This window comes from Eumetopias jubatus, unplaced genomic scaffold, assembly GCF_037043125.1.
Source record: "Eumetopias jubatus isolate StellerSeaLion01/CBP00866 unplaced genomic scaffold, mEumJub1_p1.0 scaffold_14, whole genome shotgun sequence".
In the NCBI taxonomy this organism is placed as follows: domain Eukaryota; kingdom Metazoa; phylum Chordata; class Mammalia; order Carnivora; family Otariidae; genus Eumetopias; species Eumetopias jubatus.
The window spans coordinates 86,507,144-86,525,737 of record NW_028274820.1 but is presented as its reverse complement, the minus strand read 5'-3'; the positions used below and the strand labels follow the sequence as shown (position 1 = coordinate 86,525,737).

Sequence of the window (18,594 nt, the reverse complement as noted above, 5' to 3'; positions counted from 1 at the left end):
CCTCTGTGGGATCTTATTCTAAAGTTCCCCTTTTCAGTCTTTAAATATTTCCCTCTCTCACTTAAGAATCTTCTGTCTCCATCTAGGAAGGAGTTGGAATTGATGTTAGAGTCGATTTCTCTTAAAGACAGCCGGTTACTGATCAGATGGAGACCGGAGTTTTCCAGTCTTTCTCTAGGAATAAAATAGCTCAGGGTTTCCACACACATACACACACACCTCTGCAGCCCAATGCTAAGTGTTCACTTGCCTGGAGTGAAATGGAAAACACAGACAATGTCGTGAGTTTTTTAATAACACTAAAGGACCAATCTTTTTATTCTGGGATTTTTTTTTTCTTCCTTACTTTTTAGGTATTAAAATGGCAGGTGGTAGTTACGAGGTTTTGTGCTTTTTTTTTTTTTTAATGTCCTTTCTTGGCAAAATTAAAAGTTGGTTTTTCTCTATAGGTGCCCCCAGTTTTAAAAAATTCCTCCTGGTCTCTGAAATCTAAAACTCTGGCCAGCAGGACATGCTGTAGTTAACTGTGTTTTCAAGGGCAAATGACACGGGTTTTAGAAGTTTGGTGTTCTCCACCTGATTTTTTTTTCTTCTTTCTTTCAGCCGGTAGAGCAAACTACTCTTAATCTCTGAGTTCAAGCCCCACATTGGGTATAGAGATTAGTTAATAAATAAATAAAAATAATTTTTAAAAATAATAATAAAGTTTGGTGTTCTCTTCCAAGGAACCAGGTAATTACTATAAGATACTCTGCACTCTATTTTTTTTTTTAAAGATTTTATTTATTTATTTGTCAGAGAGAGAGCTCAGCAGGCAGAGGGAGAAGCAGGTTCCCTGCTGAGCAGGGAGCCTAATTCGGGGCTTGATCCCAGGACTCTGGGATCATGACCTGAGCTGAAGGCAGACCCTTTAACCGACTGAAACCACCCAGGTACCCCTATACTCTGCATTCTAGATACTCATTTGTTGACTCCATATCAGTAAATGTGCCTACCACGTACTAGGTCCTGGGTGAATACAGATTTGCATAAGTCATTGTCCCTGCCTTCGAGGAAATACAGAGAAGAAGCTCGGGGTGGAAACAATGGTACAGGGTACTCTGGGAGCCAGGGAGAAGAAATGCCTGATTCCACCTTGGACAGCTTACAGAGAAAGTAAGGTTCTGCCCAAGGACAAGTCAAGGAAAGGCATTCTAGGCAGACATTTGCTAAGCCTTGGAGACTTGAGTGAGCGCAGCAAGTTAGGGAAGCACGCGGGCAACGTCAACATGGGAACATGTGTGTGAGGGGCGGAAGATGAAGCCAGAAATGTATTGGCCAGGTTTAATTTCATATTCTGCAGCTGCCTGTGACTGAGCGTATGATGTTGATACTTGTAGGCCAGAAAAGGCCTGAGCAAGAAAGCTGTATCTTGAAATGTCAATTCACCAGCCTTCCCTCACTTGAATGGCTTTCGCCAATGCCCCTGAAACTTAACATGCATAAATGTCTTGTGCTTGGACTTAAGAGTTCACTCCCCGAGTACAGGACAAGGAAGACCTGACGTAGCCATCTTTTGATGACCACAAACTCACCCTGGGCCTGTGATGAGCCTCAGCTGCCCCAAGAGCAGATGCCATCATAGTGACATCTGTGGAGCCTCAGATTCCAGGCAAGCAGCAGGGGAGGACTGCCAAACCAGGTCCTGGCCCGGCGGCATCTGGGCACGGTGCTCAGGTCTGGGTCCAAGTGCTACTTTTCAGGGCAGATGTGGATAAAATCTAGAGCGTGTCCAGAGGAGATGGCCTAGAAATCGTTGTACAAAGAGTAAAACTAAAAAGAAGGGTGAGAGAGCTGTCTTTAGGTATTTTCACAGATTTCTTGAGGCAGGGGTGTGTGTGTGGGGGGGCTTATTCTGGGTTGTCACAGTGGATTGGATGGAACTTAGAGGGAGACTAATTTGGCTCAATGTCAGAAATAATTTTTTTAAGAGTTTTTTTCCCCCGAATTACATAGAGCTATGAGATTATTTTGACAAAAAATGAAAATATTTTGACAGAAACAAGATAACCATCTTCACCTGTGGAAATGCTGAAGAGTCTTCGCTTGAAGGGACAGTTGGGCCTCTAGAGCGCCTTCCTTCTTTAAATTGGATGAAATTTTAGCATCTGTTCTATTTTTTAAATATCTGATTCTTTCCCACCTTTGTCACCCTTATTTTTACATTAACTCAATTAATTGTGAATTTTCTTATTTTTTAGTATCTGACCAAAAGAATACCACAAAACCCAAGGTATCAGCATATCAAGTCAAGACTGGATACTGGTGAGTAAATATTAGAAAATTAAAACTTAAAAAAAAAATCCAATAACGAATTACTGGCAAGAAGCAGGCTGTTAAGCCTGCTGTCAATCAAAGCTCAAAGTTTCTCACGTTCTAGCCCCCTTGCCTTCCAGGCTCAGGATTTATCTTTTTTTTTTTTAAAGATTTTTATTTATTTATGTATTTGACAGAAAGAGAGACAGCGAGAGAGGGAACACAAGCAGGGGAAGCGGGAGAGGGAGAAGCAGGCTTCCCGCGGAGGAGGGAGCCCGTTGTGGGGCTCGATCCCAGGGGTCCTGGGATCGTAACCTGAGCCGAAGGCAGACGCTTAACGACTGAGCCACCCAGGCGCCCCTCAGGCTTTATCTTTGAAAGCTTTTTCTTTTCAGATTATCAGAAAAGTTTCCATTTACATAACTTAGCTTCTTATAAATTGAGAAACTGATGAAAGCCTTGTTCAATAGGTTACAAGGCTGAGGCTAAATAAATATCCGGGGGTGGGGGAGTGGACCTCTCTTTTGGAGCACCTTAAATATATTCCTTTAAACTCTGAGTAATAGATAATATTTGTACACATTTGTTCAGTTCAATATTTGCAGAGTGCCAACTACATGCAAAGTTATGGACTAGGGGACATAGAAAGATGAGTGTGAATTGTGACTTTTGCAGTCAAAGAGCTTAGATTCAAGTGCAGGCAGACAGACCTGAATGAGTAACTAAAATATCAGAGAAAACTCAATCCGTGCTTCAGTTGAGGTAAAATGAAATTTAAGAGTCGCATTGCTTATTTCCAAGCGCTTAACATTCTTCACTGTCATGATGCAGACCACTCCCCAGGTCCCTATGGATTTGCAGGCTTGTGAGATTTTGATTTCTTATTCGTTTCGTTTTTCAACCATTTAAAGTCTGCTGTGGCGAATCTATTCTACTGAGATGGTTTTGCTAGTGGATTGGGGCACCACATGCCTTTGGCAATGCTGAATTTGCCACCAGTAACCTGAGGACAACTGAGAAGATACAGACGAGATACTGACTTGGATTAAATCTCATTCATTTTGTCTTTCTTTCCTCCAGTCTCCTTTGAAATTACTGTGTTCCATTATGCAAGTTTGCTCATATAAAATGAACTTCAATTGAATGTTTTAAATGAACCACCTTTGCAGATATAATTTCTTGGGACCTTTCTTTCAAACATTTCCAAGCTGTACAGATATTTATCCTTGCAAATATCCTGTTTGACAGGAGGTAGAAAATTTTATCTCCGTTTTTGAGGAGGAGGAAATTGTGGCACAGAGATTGTGGTGATTTACTTGAAGTTCAATAGAAGGAGACAGAACGAGATTTGAACGCAGGGTGAAGAAGTCGATGACGCACCAAGAGACCTGGTGTGAAGCCTGGCCACTGTCTCTTTGGCCACCTGTCCCAGCTTTTCTGCCAGCCTCATTCCTTCTACCACAAATGCCTTCAACTCCTCCATCTCTAGCTCCCCGCCCCCCCCCCAACTGCACCTGTGACCCACTCTTCTGGAATAAGCTATTCTGTGAAGGAAGCACTTTGATTAAAAATACCATATATTTTTTCTGAGGGGTCCAGATAACATTTAAAAGACAACTATAAAGGAATGCATTTCTCTTAGAGCCTTCTTAAAATGAAAATTTTTAAGAGCTGAGGTTTATGGGACGCCTGGGTGGCTCAGTCGGTTAAGCATCTGCCTTTGGCTCAGGTCATGATCCCAGGGTCCTGGGATCGAGTCCCACATCGGGCTCCTTGCTCAGCAGGGAGCCTGCTTCTCCCTCTCTCTCCTTCTGCTTGTGCTCTTTCTGTCAAATAAATAAAATCTTAAAATAAATAAATAAATAAAAGAGCTGAGGTTTATTTCGGATACATAGTTTTGTCTGTATCTTCATAGATTTTTCTCCTGGAAATTGAATTGGGATTTGTGAACAAAAACCCATTTCTTTCCCTTCCATTCCTCAATTCATGACCAAAATTTGCCTTAATAATAAATAGTACCTGAAATTAATTTCAACTTTTTTTATATTGAGATACTTAAGTCTGCTTTTTATAATTCATAGTAATTGCCTATAGCCTTTTATATCCTCAGATTTTTAAACTAGTGTTTTCCTAATTAAACTTTTTATTTTGAAGTAATTGTAGAGTCACAATTTTAAGAAATCATACAGAGAGAGTCCATGTACCCTGTTACCCAGTTTCCCACAGTAACATATTATGGAAACTATACAGTATCATAACCATGGTACTGACATTGATACATACAAGTCTAGATAGAGAACATTTCCAGCTTGCAAGGATCCCTCATGCTGTCCTTTTAAAGGCACATCCACTTTCTACCCTTACCCTCTCCTTAACCCCTGACAACCACTGATCTGTTCTTCAATTCTATAATTTTGTCATTTCACTGATGCTGTATCAGTGGAATCATACAATATGCAACTTTTTTTGAATTGGCCTTGCACTCAGCATAATTCTCTGGAGATTCATTCAGGTTGTTACATTTGTTAGTTGATACTTTTTTATTTACCGAGTAGTATTCCATGGCATGGAAGTGCTACAGTTTAACCATTTATCTGTTGAAGGACATCTGGATTGTTTCCACTTGTTAACTATTACAAATATAGGTGCTATAAACATTCATGTTTTGATTTTTGTTTGAATTGAAGCCTTCATTTCTCCCAGATAAATGCCCAGAAGTGCAATTACTGGGTCATATGATAGTTGCATTTGCAGTTTTTTGAGAACTGCCAAACTGTTTTCCAGAGTAGCTAGACCATTTTACATTCCTACCAGAAATGAATGAATGCTCCAGTTTCCCCACATCCTCACAGGCATTTGGCGGTGTTGCCATTTTTAATTTTAGCCATTCGGATAGATGAGTAGTGGCATCTCATTGCAGTTTTGATGTGTGTTTCCCTGATGGCTAATGATGTTGAACAGGTCTTTGTGTGCTTATTTGCCATCTGTATATCTGACTCAGTGAAGTATCCCTTCATGTCTTTTGCCTGTGTTCTAATTGGATTGTTTCCTTTTTAACTTGAGTGTGGAGTGTTCCTTATATATTCTAGCTACCAGTCCTTTGTTGGATGCATGGTTTGCTAATATTTTCTCCAGTCTGTAGCTTATCTTTTCATTCTCCTGACAGGGTCTTTTGAAGAGCCTAAGTTTTTAACTGTGGTGAAGTCCAGTGTATCCGTGTTTCCTTTTCTGGATCATGCTTTTGCTGTTAAGTCTAAGAACTCTTTGCCGAGACTAGACCCAGAAATTTTCTATCAAGGTTTTTTCCTAAAAGTTTCATAGTTTTAGGTTTTACATTTAAGTCAACAATACACTTCGATAAATAAATTTAAAAATTAAGGGAAAAAAGGCTGGGGGCACCTGGGTGGCTCAGTCAGTTAAGCATCTGCCTTTGGCTCAGGTCATGATCCCAGAGTCCCAGGATCAAGCCCCGTGTCGGGCTCCCTGCTCAGCGGGGAGTCTGCTTCTCCCTCTCCCTCTGCTCCTCCCCTCTGCTCCTGCTTTCTCTCTCTCTCAAATAAATAAATAATAAAAATATTTTTTAAAAAGAGAGAAAACAATACATTTTGAGGTAATTTCTGTACAAGATATGTGGCTTAGATCAGAGTTAACTTTTTGCTTATGCAACTTAGATCAGAGTTAACTTTTTGCTTATGGATGTCCAGTTGCTCTAGCACCATTTGTTAAAAGCCTGCCTTTCCTCCACTGAATTTTGCACATTCACCTTTGTCAAAAAACAGTTTGGCGTATTTATGTGGATCCATTTCTGGGTTCTCTCTTCTGTTCCATTGATCCATGTGTCTATCCCTCTGCCAACATCTCACAGGCTTGATTAAAATTGGTTAGACTGATTACTCCCACTTTATTTTTCTTTACAAATTATTTTAGCTATTCCAATTCCTTTGGAATCCATGTAAGTTTTAGAATAATCTCATTTACATTTATGAAAAAAGCATTGCTCTGATTTTGATAGGCGTTGCACTGAACCCATATATCAATTTAGGAAAAATTGACATCTTTACTACGTCGAGTTTTCCAACCCATTACTATAGTACAGTAGTCACCTCTACCCCGCATCTGGGATTTCACTTTCCAGTTTCAATTACCCACGGTCATCCACAGTCCGGAAACAGACACTCCTCCTCCTGATGTATCTCAGAAGGTCAAAAGTCGTTTCACGCTACATCACAATGCCTGTGTCATTCACCTCACTTCTCATCACGCAGGCATTTTATTATCTCACACCATCACAAGAAGAAGGGTAGAAGATGTTTTGGGAAACAGAGAGACCGCTTTCACATAACTTTTGTTGTAGTATATATTATAATTGTTCTTTTTTATTATTAGTTATTGTTGTTAATCTCTTACTGTGCCTAATTTATAAATTAAACTTTATCATAGGTATGTATGTTTAGGAAAAACACGGTACATACAGGGTTTGGTACTATCTGTGGTTGCAGGTGTCCATGGGGGGGATCTTGGAATATATATCCCTTGAGGATAAAGGGGGGGACTGTTGTATGTCTCTCCATGTGTTTAGATCTTCTTTGGTTTCTTTCATTAACACTGTATAGTTTGCAGCATAAGTATCCTGTACATGTTTTGTTAGATTTACACCTAAGTATTTCATTTTTTGTTTAGCAATGGTAAATGGTATTGTCTTTTTAATTTTGGTGTCATTGTGTTCGTTGCTAATGTATAGAAATACAGCTGATTTTTGTATGTTTCCCCTGAATCCTGGGACTTTGCTAGATTCACTTATTAGGTACAAGAGGAGTTTGTTTGTTTGTTGGGGTTTTGGGTTGTTTTTTGTTTTTTGTTTTTTGTAGATTCCTTGGGTTTTTCTCATAGATTCCTTTGGCTTTTCTCTGTAGACAGCAATGTCATTTACAGAAAAGAAGTTTTATTTATTCCTTTCCGGTCCGTGTATGTCTTTTATTTCCTTTTATTGCCTTATATTGCACTGGCTAGGACTTCCAGAACTATGTCAAATAAGAGAGATAAGAGTGAATATCCTTGCCTTTTTCCTGATCTTAGGGGGAACACACATTCAGTCTTTCATGATCAAGTACAATGTTAGCTGTACCTGATTGAGGAAGTTTCCTCCTATTCCTGTTTTTCTGAGAATTTTCCATCATGAATGACTGTTGAATTTTAACAAATGGTTTTACTGCATCGATTGATATAATTATATGATTTTGTCTTTAGCTGGTTTATATGGTGGATTACCTTGATTTGCAAATATTGTACTATTGCTGCATCTATGGACTAAACCTCAATTAGTCATGGTGTGTAACTCTTGTTATATATTGCTCAATTCTATTTATTATTTGGCTAAAGATTTTTGTGTCTATATTAATGAGGTACATTGGTTTGTAATTTTTTTTGTGGCGGGGGGACTGTCTTTGTCTAGTTTTAGTAGCAGGGTAACAGCAGCATCATAAAATGGGCTGGAAAGTATTTCCTCTTGTTCTGTTTTCGGGAAGAGATTGTGTATTATGAATTATACACTTTAAAATGGTGACCTTTAGGGGCGCCTGATGGCTCAGTCAGTTAAGCGTCTGCCTTCGGCTCAGGTCATGATCCCGGGTCCTGGGATTGAGCCCCATGTCAGGCTCTCTGCTCAGCGGGGAGTCTGCCCCTCCCCCTGCTCGTGCTCTCTCTCTCTCAATTAAATAAATAAAATCTTTTAAAAATACCTTTAAAAATGCATTGATGTTCATTTTATTGCTCAGGATATGGTCTATCTTGGCATATATTCCATAGGCACTTGAAAAAATGTACATATGTGTATTTTTGCTTTCTGTATTCTTCTTTCCTGAGGTTTCAAGGTTCCTTCTTTTCCTTTTCCTTTCTTTTTTTTTAATACTTTTTTTTTAAGATTTTATTTTATATAATCTCTACACCCAGTGTGGGGCTCAAACTCACAACCCCAAAATCAAGAGTCACACACTCCACTGACTGAACCAGCCCAGTACCCCTACTTTTCCTTTTTGATTAGAGAACTTTCTTTAGCCATTCTTTTAGGGTAGGTCTGCTGGTAAGACCTACCCTAAAGAACCCTACCCTAAAGGTAAAACCTCTGAGTTTCCCTTCATCTGCAAAATGTATTGATTTCCTTTCATTCCTGAAGGGTATTTTCTCTGAGTGTGGGAGCCTAGGTTGACAATTACTTTCTTTAAGCACTTGAGCAATATTGTTCCACTTTCTTCTGGCTGCCATGATTTCTCATGAAGAATCCACTATCAGTTGAACTGTTTTTCCCATAGAGGTAAGGTGTCGTTTTTTCCTCTTGCTGCTTTCAAGGTTCTTTTTTTCTTTAGTTTTCAGAAGTTTGATTATGATGTATCTTGATGTGGGTTTCTTTGGGTTTATCCTGTTTGGCATTCACTGGGCTTCTACGTACATCTATAGATTTATGTTTCTTGTCAAATGTGGGAAGTCTTCAGCCATTATATCTTTGAGTACTTTCCCATCCCCACCTCCTTGATCCTCTTTCTGGTGCTTTGATGTCACCTCATCAAAGCCCAGCAAGGAGAGAAATCAAGCCCGCACCCCCCTCCCCCGCCCTAACCTTTGCTGACAGGTGAGGGTGGTGTTTGGTTGGAGTAAAGCAGTTATTGTCTGACAGTTTTCTGACTTGCTAGGCTGCCCCTTCCCTAGGCCTTTGGGTGGGGAGAGCAGGCTTTTGTTAGGGATTTTTTTTCCCTCTCTGCATTGGTGTTTCTGGATCCTGGCTTCTTTAGCTCCAAGTCTAAGATACATGAGGCAAACAGACAGACAGATAACACAAAAAGCCAAGTAACCCAACTATCATGCCATTTCTTGGGCCCTGAGGTCCCTACCCAGTCTGCCTTCCTCTCTCCAACTATCAAGTCTTCTTTTCTATTTTATACATAATGTCCAGGGTTTTTCTTTTTAATCAATCTTTTTTTATAATTGATATGTTATTTTCTTAAATTGAAATATAATTTACATACCATAAAATTCACACTGTTAACCTTTTAAGCAGTTGAGAAGTTTTTAGTACATTCACAAACTTGTGACACCATCATCATTCTAATTGCAGAGCATTTTTGTCATCCCCAAAAGAAAGCCAGTATCCAAGAGTGATCACTTCCCATCCCTTACTTTTTTCAGCCCCTGATAACCACTAACCTACTTTCTGTCTCTGTGAGTTTGCCTATTCTGAACATTTCACATAAATGGAATCATGTAATATGTGGCCTTTTGTGTCTGGCTTCTTTCACTTCCCATAATGGGTCCCAGGTCTGTCTATGTTGCAACATGTATCAATACTTCATTATTTTTTACTGCCAAATAATATTCTATTGTATAAATATATTCTACATTTTGTTTATCCACTCATCAATTAATGGACATTTGGGTTGTTTATACTTTTTGGCCATAATGCTGCTATAAACGTTAATGTACAAATTTTTGTGTGAATATATGCTTTTAATTCTCTTGGTTATATACATAAGAGTCATATAGGACCGTATGTGGTAACTCTGTGTTTAATTTTTTGAGGAATTGCCAAACTGTTTTCCAAAGCAGCTGCACTACTTTGCATTCTCACCAGTAATGTAGGAGGGCTCTTTTTCTCCACATCCTTGATGATGCTTGTTACTGTCCATCATTTTGATTATAGTCATCTTTGCGGATATGAAGTGGTATCGCATTGTGGTTTTGATTTGCATTTTCCTAATGACTAATGATGTTGAGCACCTTTTTATGTGCTTATTGGCATTTGTGTATCTCCTATAGAGAAATACCTATTCAAATCATTGGCCTAGTTTGTACTTGTTGTTGTTTTTTTTTCTATTGCTGTGTTATAAGAGTTCTTTTACATATACTGGATACTAGACCCTTATCAGAAATATGATTTGCAAATACTTTCTCCCATTTTGTGTGTTGTCCAGTGTTTTTGTTGTACTTAGCTGGAGGAGTAAAATACATCTACCTCATCTTCCTGGAGTAAGAAGTCTCCCAAACTAGTTTTATAATAGCTTTTGGAAGGGCCAAAGTGTACTTCATTGCTTAAAACTATTTTAAAGTCAGTGTGGGGCTATCCTAGTGTTTGATTTTTTTTGTTGTTTAAAACTTAGAAATTATTTTAAAGTCAATTTCAGGGGAGGATTTTTTTTTTAAAGATTTTATTTATTTATTTGACAGAGAGAGAGAGACACAGCGAGAGAGGGAACACAAGCAGGGGGAGTGGGAGAGGGAGGAGCAGGCTTCCCGCTGAGCAGGGAGCCCGATGCGGGGCTCGATCCCAGGACCCTGGGATCATGACCTGAGCCAAAGGCAGACGCCTAACGACTGAGCCACCCAGGAGCCCCAATTTCGGGGGAGGATGTTAATGTTTTTTTTTCTATGCATTTTTGTGACTTCTCTCCCTGTGTATTCAGAGAACGTTTCCACTTGGTGTGCCGTGGCCTGTTGGTTATGTGCCAGGATACATGTCCCGTTAGGTCTCTGGGTAGCCATTGGGGCCTGGGGCAGCCAGCATTTACACCAGCATTTTGTTCAAATATTATCATTTATATGTGTGCCAACAGGTGCAAAGGGTGAGGAGTCCTGGTTAAGAGAGCACAAGAGTAACCTTATAGCCCCGTGAGAGTAAGGAGCCCTTGTCTATGGTCTGTTTTTAAGCTCTGCAGTCAGAGCAGTGAAAATAAGCACAGGTATGAGTGAGCATTCCTCATTTCTAGGCTAAATAGATGGGTCTTTAATCTTTTCTTACCAAACAGTGAGCAATTCAGAGTTAATCACAAGAAATCAAGAATTGCGTGGTATCTCCAGTCTTCACCCACATCACCTCCTGAGTTCTTCAAAGACTGCTGTCTTCTTCCTGGGTAAAGATTATTTTTGATTTCTATGCTTCTGACTCTACTTCTCCCATAAACTCACACACTGCTGTATAGCCACAGCTAGAAATACCAGAATCAATTTGAACTTCAAATATTTCTTTTGTTCCATAGGTGCCTGGGTGTCCCTTACCAGCTCCCCAGCCTTGCCAGACTGTGCCATGAATGGATTATGCTTCTGACGAAATCCCTGACGGCGTTTTGTTGGGTCTCCACCGCAGGGTTCTTACGTATTCTCAAGCACCCTCTCTGGGTTTCCGCTCCGTAGCACCACAGGCTGATGAAGGGACACTTTCCAAACCACAGGGCTCTCCCTTTGTCAGTGTCCTGCACTCTTTCATCGCCTGCATTAGCCTCTCATTTCAATCTCTATCCAATCTAATTTCAAATGTCCAGTTTTCTAAAATTCTGTAGATTTTTCTCCACTGCGTCTCTTCTAGCCTTACTTTTAATTTTTTAAAAACTCAGATTACTCTTGTTATTGCCACACAAACTAGTCATGTCCTTTTTTCTTCTTTAGTCTCTACTGTGTCTGAATATTTGCTAATAGCCTTGATCTTAAGCACTCAAACTCATTACAGACTAGGTACTCTTCACTTTTATTTGATATTTAATTCTGTTTTTTATGTCAGAGGAAGAAATGTATGTGAAAGCCTTTTATAAACCAGAAAGCACTATACACTCATATAACTTATTGAGATTAACAAAGGACCACTGTGCCTCTTTTCACGCTTTCTGCTCCTTCTGAGCCAAAAGAACTTCTCCGTAGAGGAGGGAAATATTGAACAAAAATAAAGCAATGGAGTTGTCTCTTAGCAACTCTGTTCGTGCCTTATAAATCTTGCCCACTTTAGATTACTGCTGCTCAAAATCACTTGCTTTCCTTACTGGCTCAGTGCAAATAATGTTATTAAATTATAGGAAAACAAAGGGAAAAAAATCTAACGAACGAGTCACTCTGTTTATCGATTGTGCTCTCTCTTGCATAGCACTATTGATAGAGTTGGGTTGTCTCTTTCTCTTGATTCTAATTGCAAAACTTTTATATATATATATATATATATATAAGTATATATATAAATAAATATACAGATATATCTTTTTTGCAATTTAAATTATAAACTAAGTAGAAGCTAAATACCACCTTATACATTTCGAGGTTACCCGGGTCTTGAAATAATATGGGTGTTACATAGGTAGTTTATGACATATACTGAAATAATAATCAAGTCGTGCATAGTTTAAAGAAAATCAGGTGTCCAAAAACTCAAGCCAAATTGGGGCATGATAATTTGTGTTATAAAATAATTTGTTATAAGGATTCTTCAGATAGTAGATCTTCAGAGTATATTTCACTTAGCAAATAATTCCAAGTACCTTTTATGCTAGACAATGGAAGAGATAAAGATTCTGTGTGTGTGTGTGTGTGTGTGTGTGTGTGTGTGTGTGTGTGTAAATAGTCTTTGGCTTTCAGTATCAGAAGGTAGGTAAGACCGGCACACAAATAAGGCGGTATAATGATAAATGCCTTGTGAGTGGTGAGCTGAGTGCTGTCGAAGTTCAGAGGAGGGAAAGGTCACTTCCAGCTGGGTGAGCTATTATGATTACATGGACAAGATGACATGTTAGAGAACAGAAGACCAACGGAGAGTTTGTCAAGTTTAGTAATTAAGGCAAGATTGAAGAGGCAGGTAAGACGTTGGGCGCTTTCAGCTCTAGAACAAGGAGTTTAAACTTTAGTCAGGAAGCAATGGGGAGCCACTGACATTTTTTTTTTTTAATCAAAGTCTAGTCTCTGAAAATTTATCTAGCAGTAATGTGTAATTTCAGTTAAAAAAAAAACTGGTCTGCTGGTAATCTTTTAAGCTCCTTTTGTATGAAACAAAGCTGCATTTATAAATAAGCCAATTATAGAATTGATTCATTTCTAGTCTTTTTAAAAAAGGTAGTCAAAAGCCTATTTTCAGATGCAATTAGATCCAGTAAGATAAGCTGCATAGTTAAGATATAAGCGTTCTATGAAGTGGGGTACAATACTACATTTCATACTTTCTAAAATCATTTTTAAGGATCTTTTGTGTCAGCTATTCCTAGTGTCTTTCTCCAGCTGAAACAATGCAGAAATCCTCCATTTTCTCTTTTCCCCCCCTGCTTGGATAGAATGAATGTCTATAATGAAAAGACCTTCTTATCGGTCGCCCTCTCAGATTTGTGCTTAATTTTGCCAAGTATTTGCATACCTCTGCAAAAGACTGCGCTTGCCTGCCTTTCTCCTTTAGTGGGAGGAACAGACAGTAGGAGCGCCGGCCTACCTCACAGGGTTGGTGTGAGGCCCTGCTGGTACAAAGATGAAGTGCTGTGTAAATACTCGGAAAATGCTGATTAAGATTGATTAAGAAATGGGCTTCAGACACTTTGCTAGTGGAAACCGCTGTAGAATGGAAATGCAATGTTTTTAATAATAAAGACCATATAATAAGGCTGGCTATTGTCTTCCATGTGTGGTGTGCCTCGGGGAATTTGAAGCGTAAAATGGGTCCCACCTGCTACTATTAGGGAAGTCACACTTCCTACGTATTTACCTCACAGTGAAATTGTGTTTTTTAAAACAGCACAAGTATGTTTTTGTGAGCCATGTTACAAACCAGGAGGTTGGGAACATTCAGCCCGGCTTAGTTACTAATTTGCCGTGTCAGTGAACAAATCGGTGATCCTTTTTGTACCTCAGCTTTCTGACGAGACTGCCCGAAGCTGCCCCGCCAAAAGAAGCAAACTGCCGGGTCAGCAACATGCAAATATAGGGGACTCAGGAACACTTGTAACCAAAAGCTATTATATAAAATAGCTTCAGAGTAAGACAGCAGGACCCTGAAGAGCAAGCCCAGTGTTTGCCCTGTCTTCTTCCCCCGTTGTACTGGCCAGTGGGTTCCCGCCTGAGGTCAGAGTTGCAGGGGAGAAAGGTGTGCCCTGAGGAAGAATTCGTGGTTCCCGCTCCGGAGATCCGGAGGTCAGGTCAGGAAGCTCAGGTCACTTCCAGCCTGAAGAACCTAGAAAAGATCATATTTGATTCTACTCTTGGTCTGTGGTGCTATTTGGACCTCTTAGCCATTTTCAGTGTCTCTCCTGAGAAGGCTCAGGCCTTTCAGCCTCCCTGACTGCTGTCATGTCTCTCTGAGCTTTTGGAAGGCCACAGTCTGGCTCTAGGCCTATACTGTGTCCCACTGTCTCATCCTGATCCGGAGAGTGTGTGTCTTCAGGTGGAAGAAAATAAATGTTTTTGACTCAGTGGAATTTTATTCCCTGATGAATTCGTAAGTAAAGATTTAATAATAACATGATGTAAGTTGTGTTTTGGAAAATGTATTTTGGGTTTCAGAGCAAGAATTTTCTCTCTCTACTTCTGACCTAAAACATGAAGAAAAGCTCAGGCTAGTCCTAAAAAAACATCAGTTCATGCCATTAATTGGAAGCATTTCTTTTATCTGAAGTTGGGACTGAATCTGACTAGCTCCTCCCAAGGCTTAAAGGTTAGGAGCACAATTTTAGAAATGAGAAACTTTGAAACAGTTTTCCCCTTTTTTGCTGTATCTTTTGAATGCCAGGCAGAGCTTGCCGTGTTGAATCAAATTGAAGCATGCCCAGTAAAAAATAATAGCCTGTGGCTTGGGAACTAGACCTTAGTTCGTTCAGAAACCAAAGGATCCTGGCCCCGTTTTAGTGTATGGAAACCCTCCAAACCACCTTGGCTAGCCCCTGGTATTGTAGAACCAGGCTGCAGAACACGAGGGCTTGGTGCTCTCCACGCTGGTGGGAATCCATGGTGAATACTAGCGCACAGACTGTGTGGTCTAGTTTGGGCTGCAGCATCAGCACAAATAGTTGAAGACCATGTTCAGGAAAGTGAGGGAAACCGCAAAGACTAAGCAGAGAGCAAGGGCTTGCTTGGGTAGCCACAGCGGCACATTTTAGACATTCAGAGATCATTGCTTCTTTCTTTCTCCTTGGCACATCTTCCCCACAGAAAGATTATGGGGAAATAAAAGGAGGAGAAAAGCCTTGACTCAAAAAGGAAAAAAAAAAAAAGATTATATAAAGTGATCATCTGTATGGCCTGGGGCTTCCTAGTGTTTATTGGGTATGTACACGTTCAATACATTTGGCCAATACTTTCCCCTTGATTCCTCATCGTTTATTGAGGCTGTATAATCCAAAAGAGTGTTAATGAGGCCCATTTACCTACTATGATTCCATAAGAACTAGATAGGAAGGCTTGGGGAGTACTTGTACTCCATTCTGTTTTTACAGTGTTAACTCATTTTCTTCCATTAAAAGCCTATCATATTCTCTTTTTAGGTAACAGTATGACTAAATACATTGAGAAGCTAGAAGAGATCAAAAAAAGTGAGTAACGCTATTGACGGTTTGGGAAAATAGAGCCCTGAAGTTCTAGAAGTTGGTTATTAACAACCTTAGCCCCATCCTACAGCTGACAGGCTCAGAGATCTATGGGAGGCGGGCGAGCCTGGCAGGTGCCAAGGAGGATGTGGGAAACACCGTGTACCATCCCAGCCAGCTGCTGAGGTTGTCGCCTGAGGGCCGAGTTCTGCCCAACTGACATCCCACCAGAGATGTCAGTGTTGAAAATGCAGAATGAGCTCTCTAGTTAGGCAGCGAGAGTCCGAGCTTCTGGTTTCATTGTACTGTAGTCTCCACAACCTTTTTCAAGGTCATGATCTTTCCTACCTTCTTCGTTTTCTCTATGCCCGAGATAGGAATAATATCTCTTCTTTCATAACCTCCTTTTGCGTATAAATTAGTCAGTTATTCATGAAAGACATCAAGACGTAAGAGAGAACAAGCTTAAAGTGGTGCTATGCCTTATGAATTCATTGCAGTCTGCTTTCCTTTAATTAAAAATCATATTTCATGCACGTCCTTTTTACAAACTAATCTGCTTCAAAGATAAGCTACTAGTCACCGAGTGCGTCGCCCTTGCACAAAATCATAATTTCTCAACCTGTGTCCAAAATGGATGGAAAGAGTACACACCAAGGCCACAATTAAAGAAGTGGGAACATCTATTTCCTAAGATGGATTTGTTCATCTCCTCAGTAGAGGAACCCAGTGCCAGGGGAGTAGTTAGCTAATGGTAGTAAAGAGGCACTCTGACGGTTCATAGTTCAGAACTTCACTCTGGTAATACACATCCTTCGGGAAGAGAATATTACAAACCCAGAATTCGCCAGAACTTCTGTTTTTATAACACAGGCCTTTTAATTTAAATGATAATGTTTCTGCTTCTTTTGAATTGCCACGGTATTAAGAAACCCCAGCCAATAGTGTGGACTCAGGAATAGCTTTATGCTGACTCTTGATAGTTAACCGTGTTCAGCTATAAGGGCTAATGTTACAGACGTTTGTTTTTTTCATGGGTAGTGTCACACCATCCTTTTCTTCTTCGATCCTTTATATCAGATTTTGTGCCTTTATTATATTTTACATTACCTAAGTATATATTCTTTAAGTATATATTACCGTTTTAAACTGTTGGAAAAAAATCTCGTTTACTCACCTGTGCTTCACTGTGTCATCCTTAGTTCATCCACAGCAGGTAAAATTCAGCTGGCTTGCTTCTGGTTGGGCTTGCAATCTCCTTTTGCCTCCTATCCATTCGTAGCTTAGTGTAAGCTCACATGTCCACACCAAGATTTGTCCCCTGAAAATGTCCCGTTCCACCCAGATTGCTGAACCCTTTTAAAACATTTCTTAAAAGCACAATGTGATTTCTCTAATATCTGAATTCTAGATGGAACTGGTCTCCCCTCCTCCACTGCCCCCCCCCCCAAATACCTCTAGAATAGAGTCCTTGAAAATGTTTGCTTCCCTCTTTAGAAGTTTTGGACTTCCTTTTAGTAAGACAGGAGGCTCCTCTCACCTTGTTTCACACACTTTGTCCTGATTCCCTGACTAGAATTACTTCAGATTCTGATTTGAGATCTACATTTTGGAAGCTATTTCCTTCTCTTTTCCTATTTTCTGTTGTAGATGTTCTTTTGGGTCAAAAGGGAGGAGAATATTGCCTTGTTTCGTGACACCCTAGACCCATCACTTTTCGTGGATTACCTTAGATGCCATGTCTTTCTGTGAAATCACAAACCTTGTTCTGTCACTTCCTTTGATTTGTCTTCCACTGTGAGCCCAACTTCCCTTTGCTAGTAACGCGTTTTAACAGAACCCTGAAAACGCAGAATTCCTTTGTAATCTGAATATTCTTTCTACTCTGTCTCGGGAAAATAGACACTCTGTGTCTATTGACTGCTCACAAAGCCTATTCTTGGCTTCTGGTGGTTAGATGACACTAGCTGGACCCAGTGTGAAGCATCCTAGATAGTCAGGTCTCTGTCCTTCCAGTAACTCGAGAGAGGCATTCTGAGACTCCAGACTTACCGGAGAAGCAGCACTTGATAACGTATCTGAAACTAGGATTTTTTTGTCTCCATCCCGGAGTTTGGGAGAAGCAACCGTAGCAGAAGCTCCATCCTTAAAGTTCTGTTCGCCCTTGCAAGGACAGAACGACAGAGCTTTCCAAGTCAGCCTTTTTTATAAACTTTAAAACTTACTAGTAAAACATCTAGTTTGATCTTTTATCTCTGAGTAATCATGTCAGAAAGTCCTACGGATGGCTGTCCTTCTAAACAAGAACCAGGTATGTAGAGTTCAGGCTCCAATGTGCAGTGGGATGCCGAGCACCTATGAGGATACTAGAAATGCCAATCCGTAGAATATAGTAGAGCCTGTTTTTCGTTTGAGATCATTTCTACTTAGTCAAAGGGGATTTGAATGTGTACATTTTGTACTGGGAATGTGAAGAAGTGGAGAAGTATTTCAAACTGTGTAACTATACCAAAAGAATATCAATGGAGAAATGTCACAGTGCAAGCTACTTGAAAGCTGTTGACTCTTTTTGTTGGCTGATTTATTGCCATTGTGATTTATATAAATGACTTTTGGTGGGCAGATTGGTGGCAATTGAGAGGAGACTGTGGTTATTCAGCTGAGCTGTACTTTTGAAAGCTTCTGCCCAGCCTCTTGGGTCTGCATCCTGGCAGGTCTTAGAAGCTCCTTTGCATTTAGGTTTGTTACCTTGTTGTATCCAGAAGAAGCTATTCTGAGAATTTTCTAGAAGTAATGGTTAGTTATTAGCCAGATGGCTCTCTTTGAGACATGGAGAACAGAGAAGCTTGAATTCATTGTTAACGGGAGTCTCGATATAGTGACAAGTCTAGTTTTTAAAGTACTATTATTTCCTGACTCTGAGTCGTAAGGTGTTTGGTCAACCAAGCTAACGTTATCCTCCAAAGGATTCGTTCTGTGTTGGTTTTTGGAAAAT

At 40.0% G+C, this 18,594-nt stretch overlaps 1 protein-coding gene across 1 annotated transcript in view; it reads left to right on the top strand.

The window, feature by feature from the left end:
* CEP41 (centrosomal protein 41) overlaps nt 1-18,594 on the top strand; it is a 44,539-nt gene that overhangs the window by 11,639 nt on the left and 14,306 nt on the right. The window contains exons 2-3 of the mRNA XM_028106443.2: nt 2,241-2,304; nt 15,558-15,605. Of these exons, the coding sequence (XP_027962244.1) occupies nt 2,241-2,304; nt 15,558-15,605 (112 nt within the window). The remainder of the gene's footprint in view (nt 1-2,240; nt 2,305-15,557; nt 15,606-18,594) is intronic.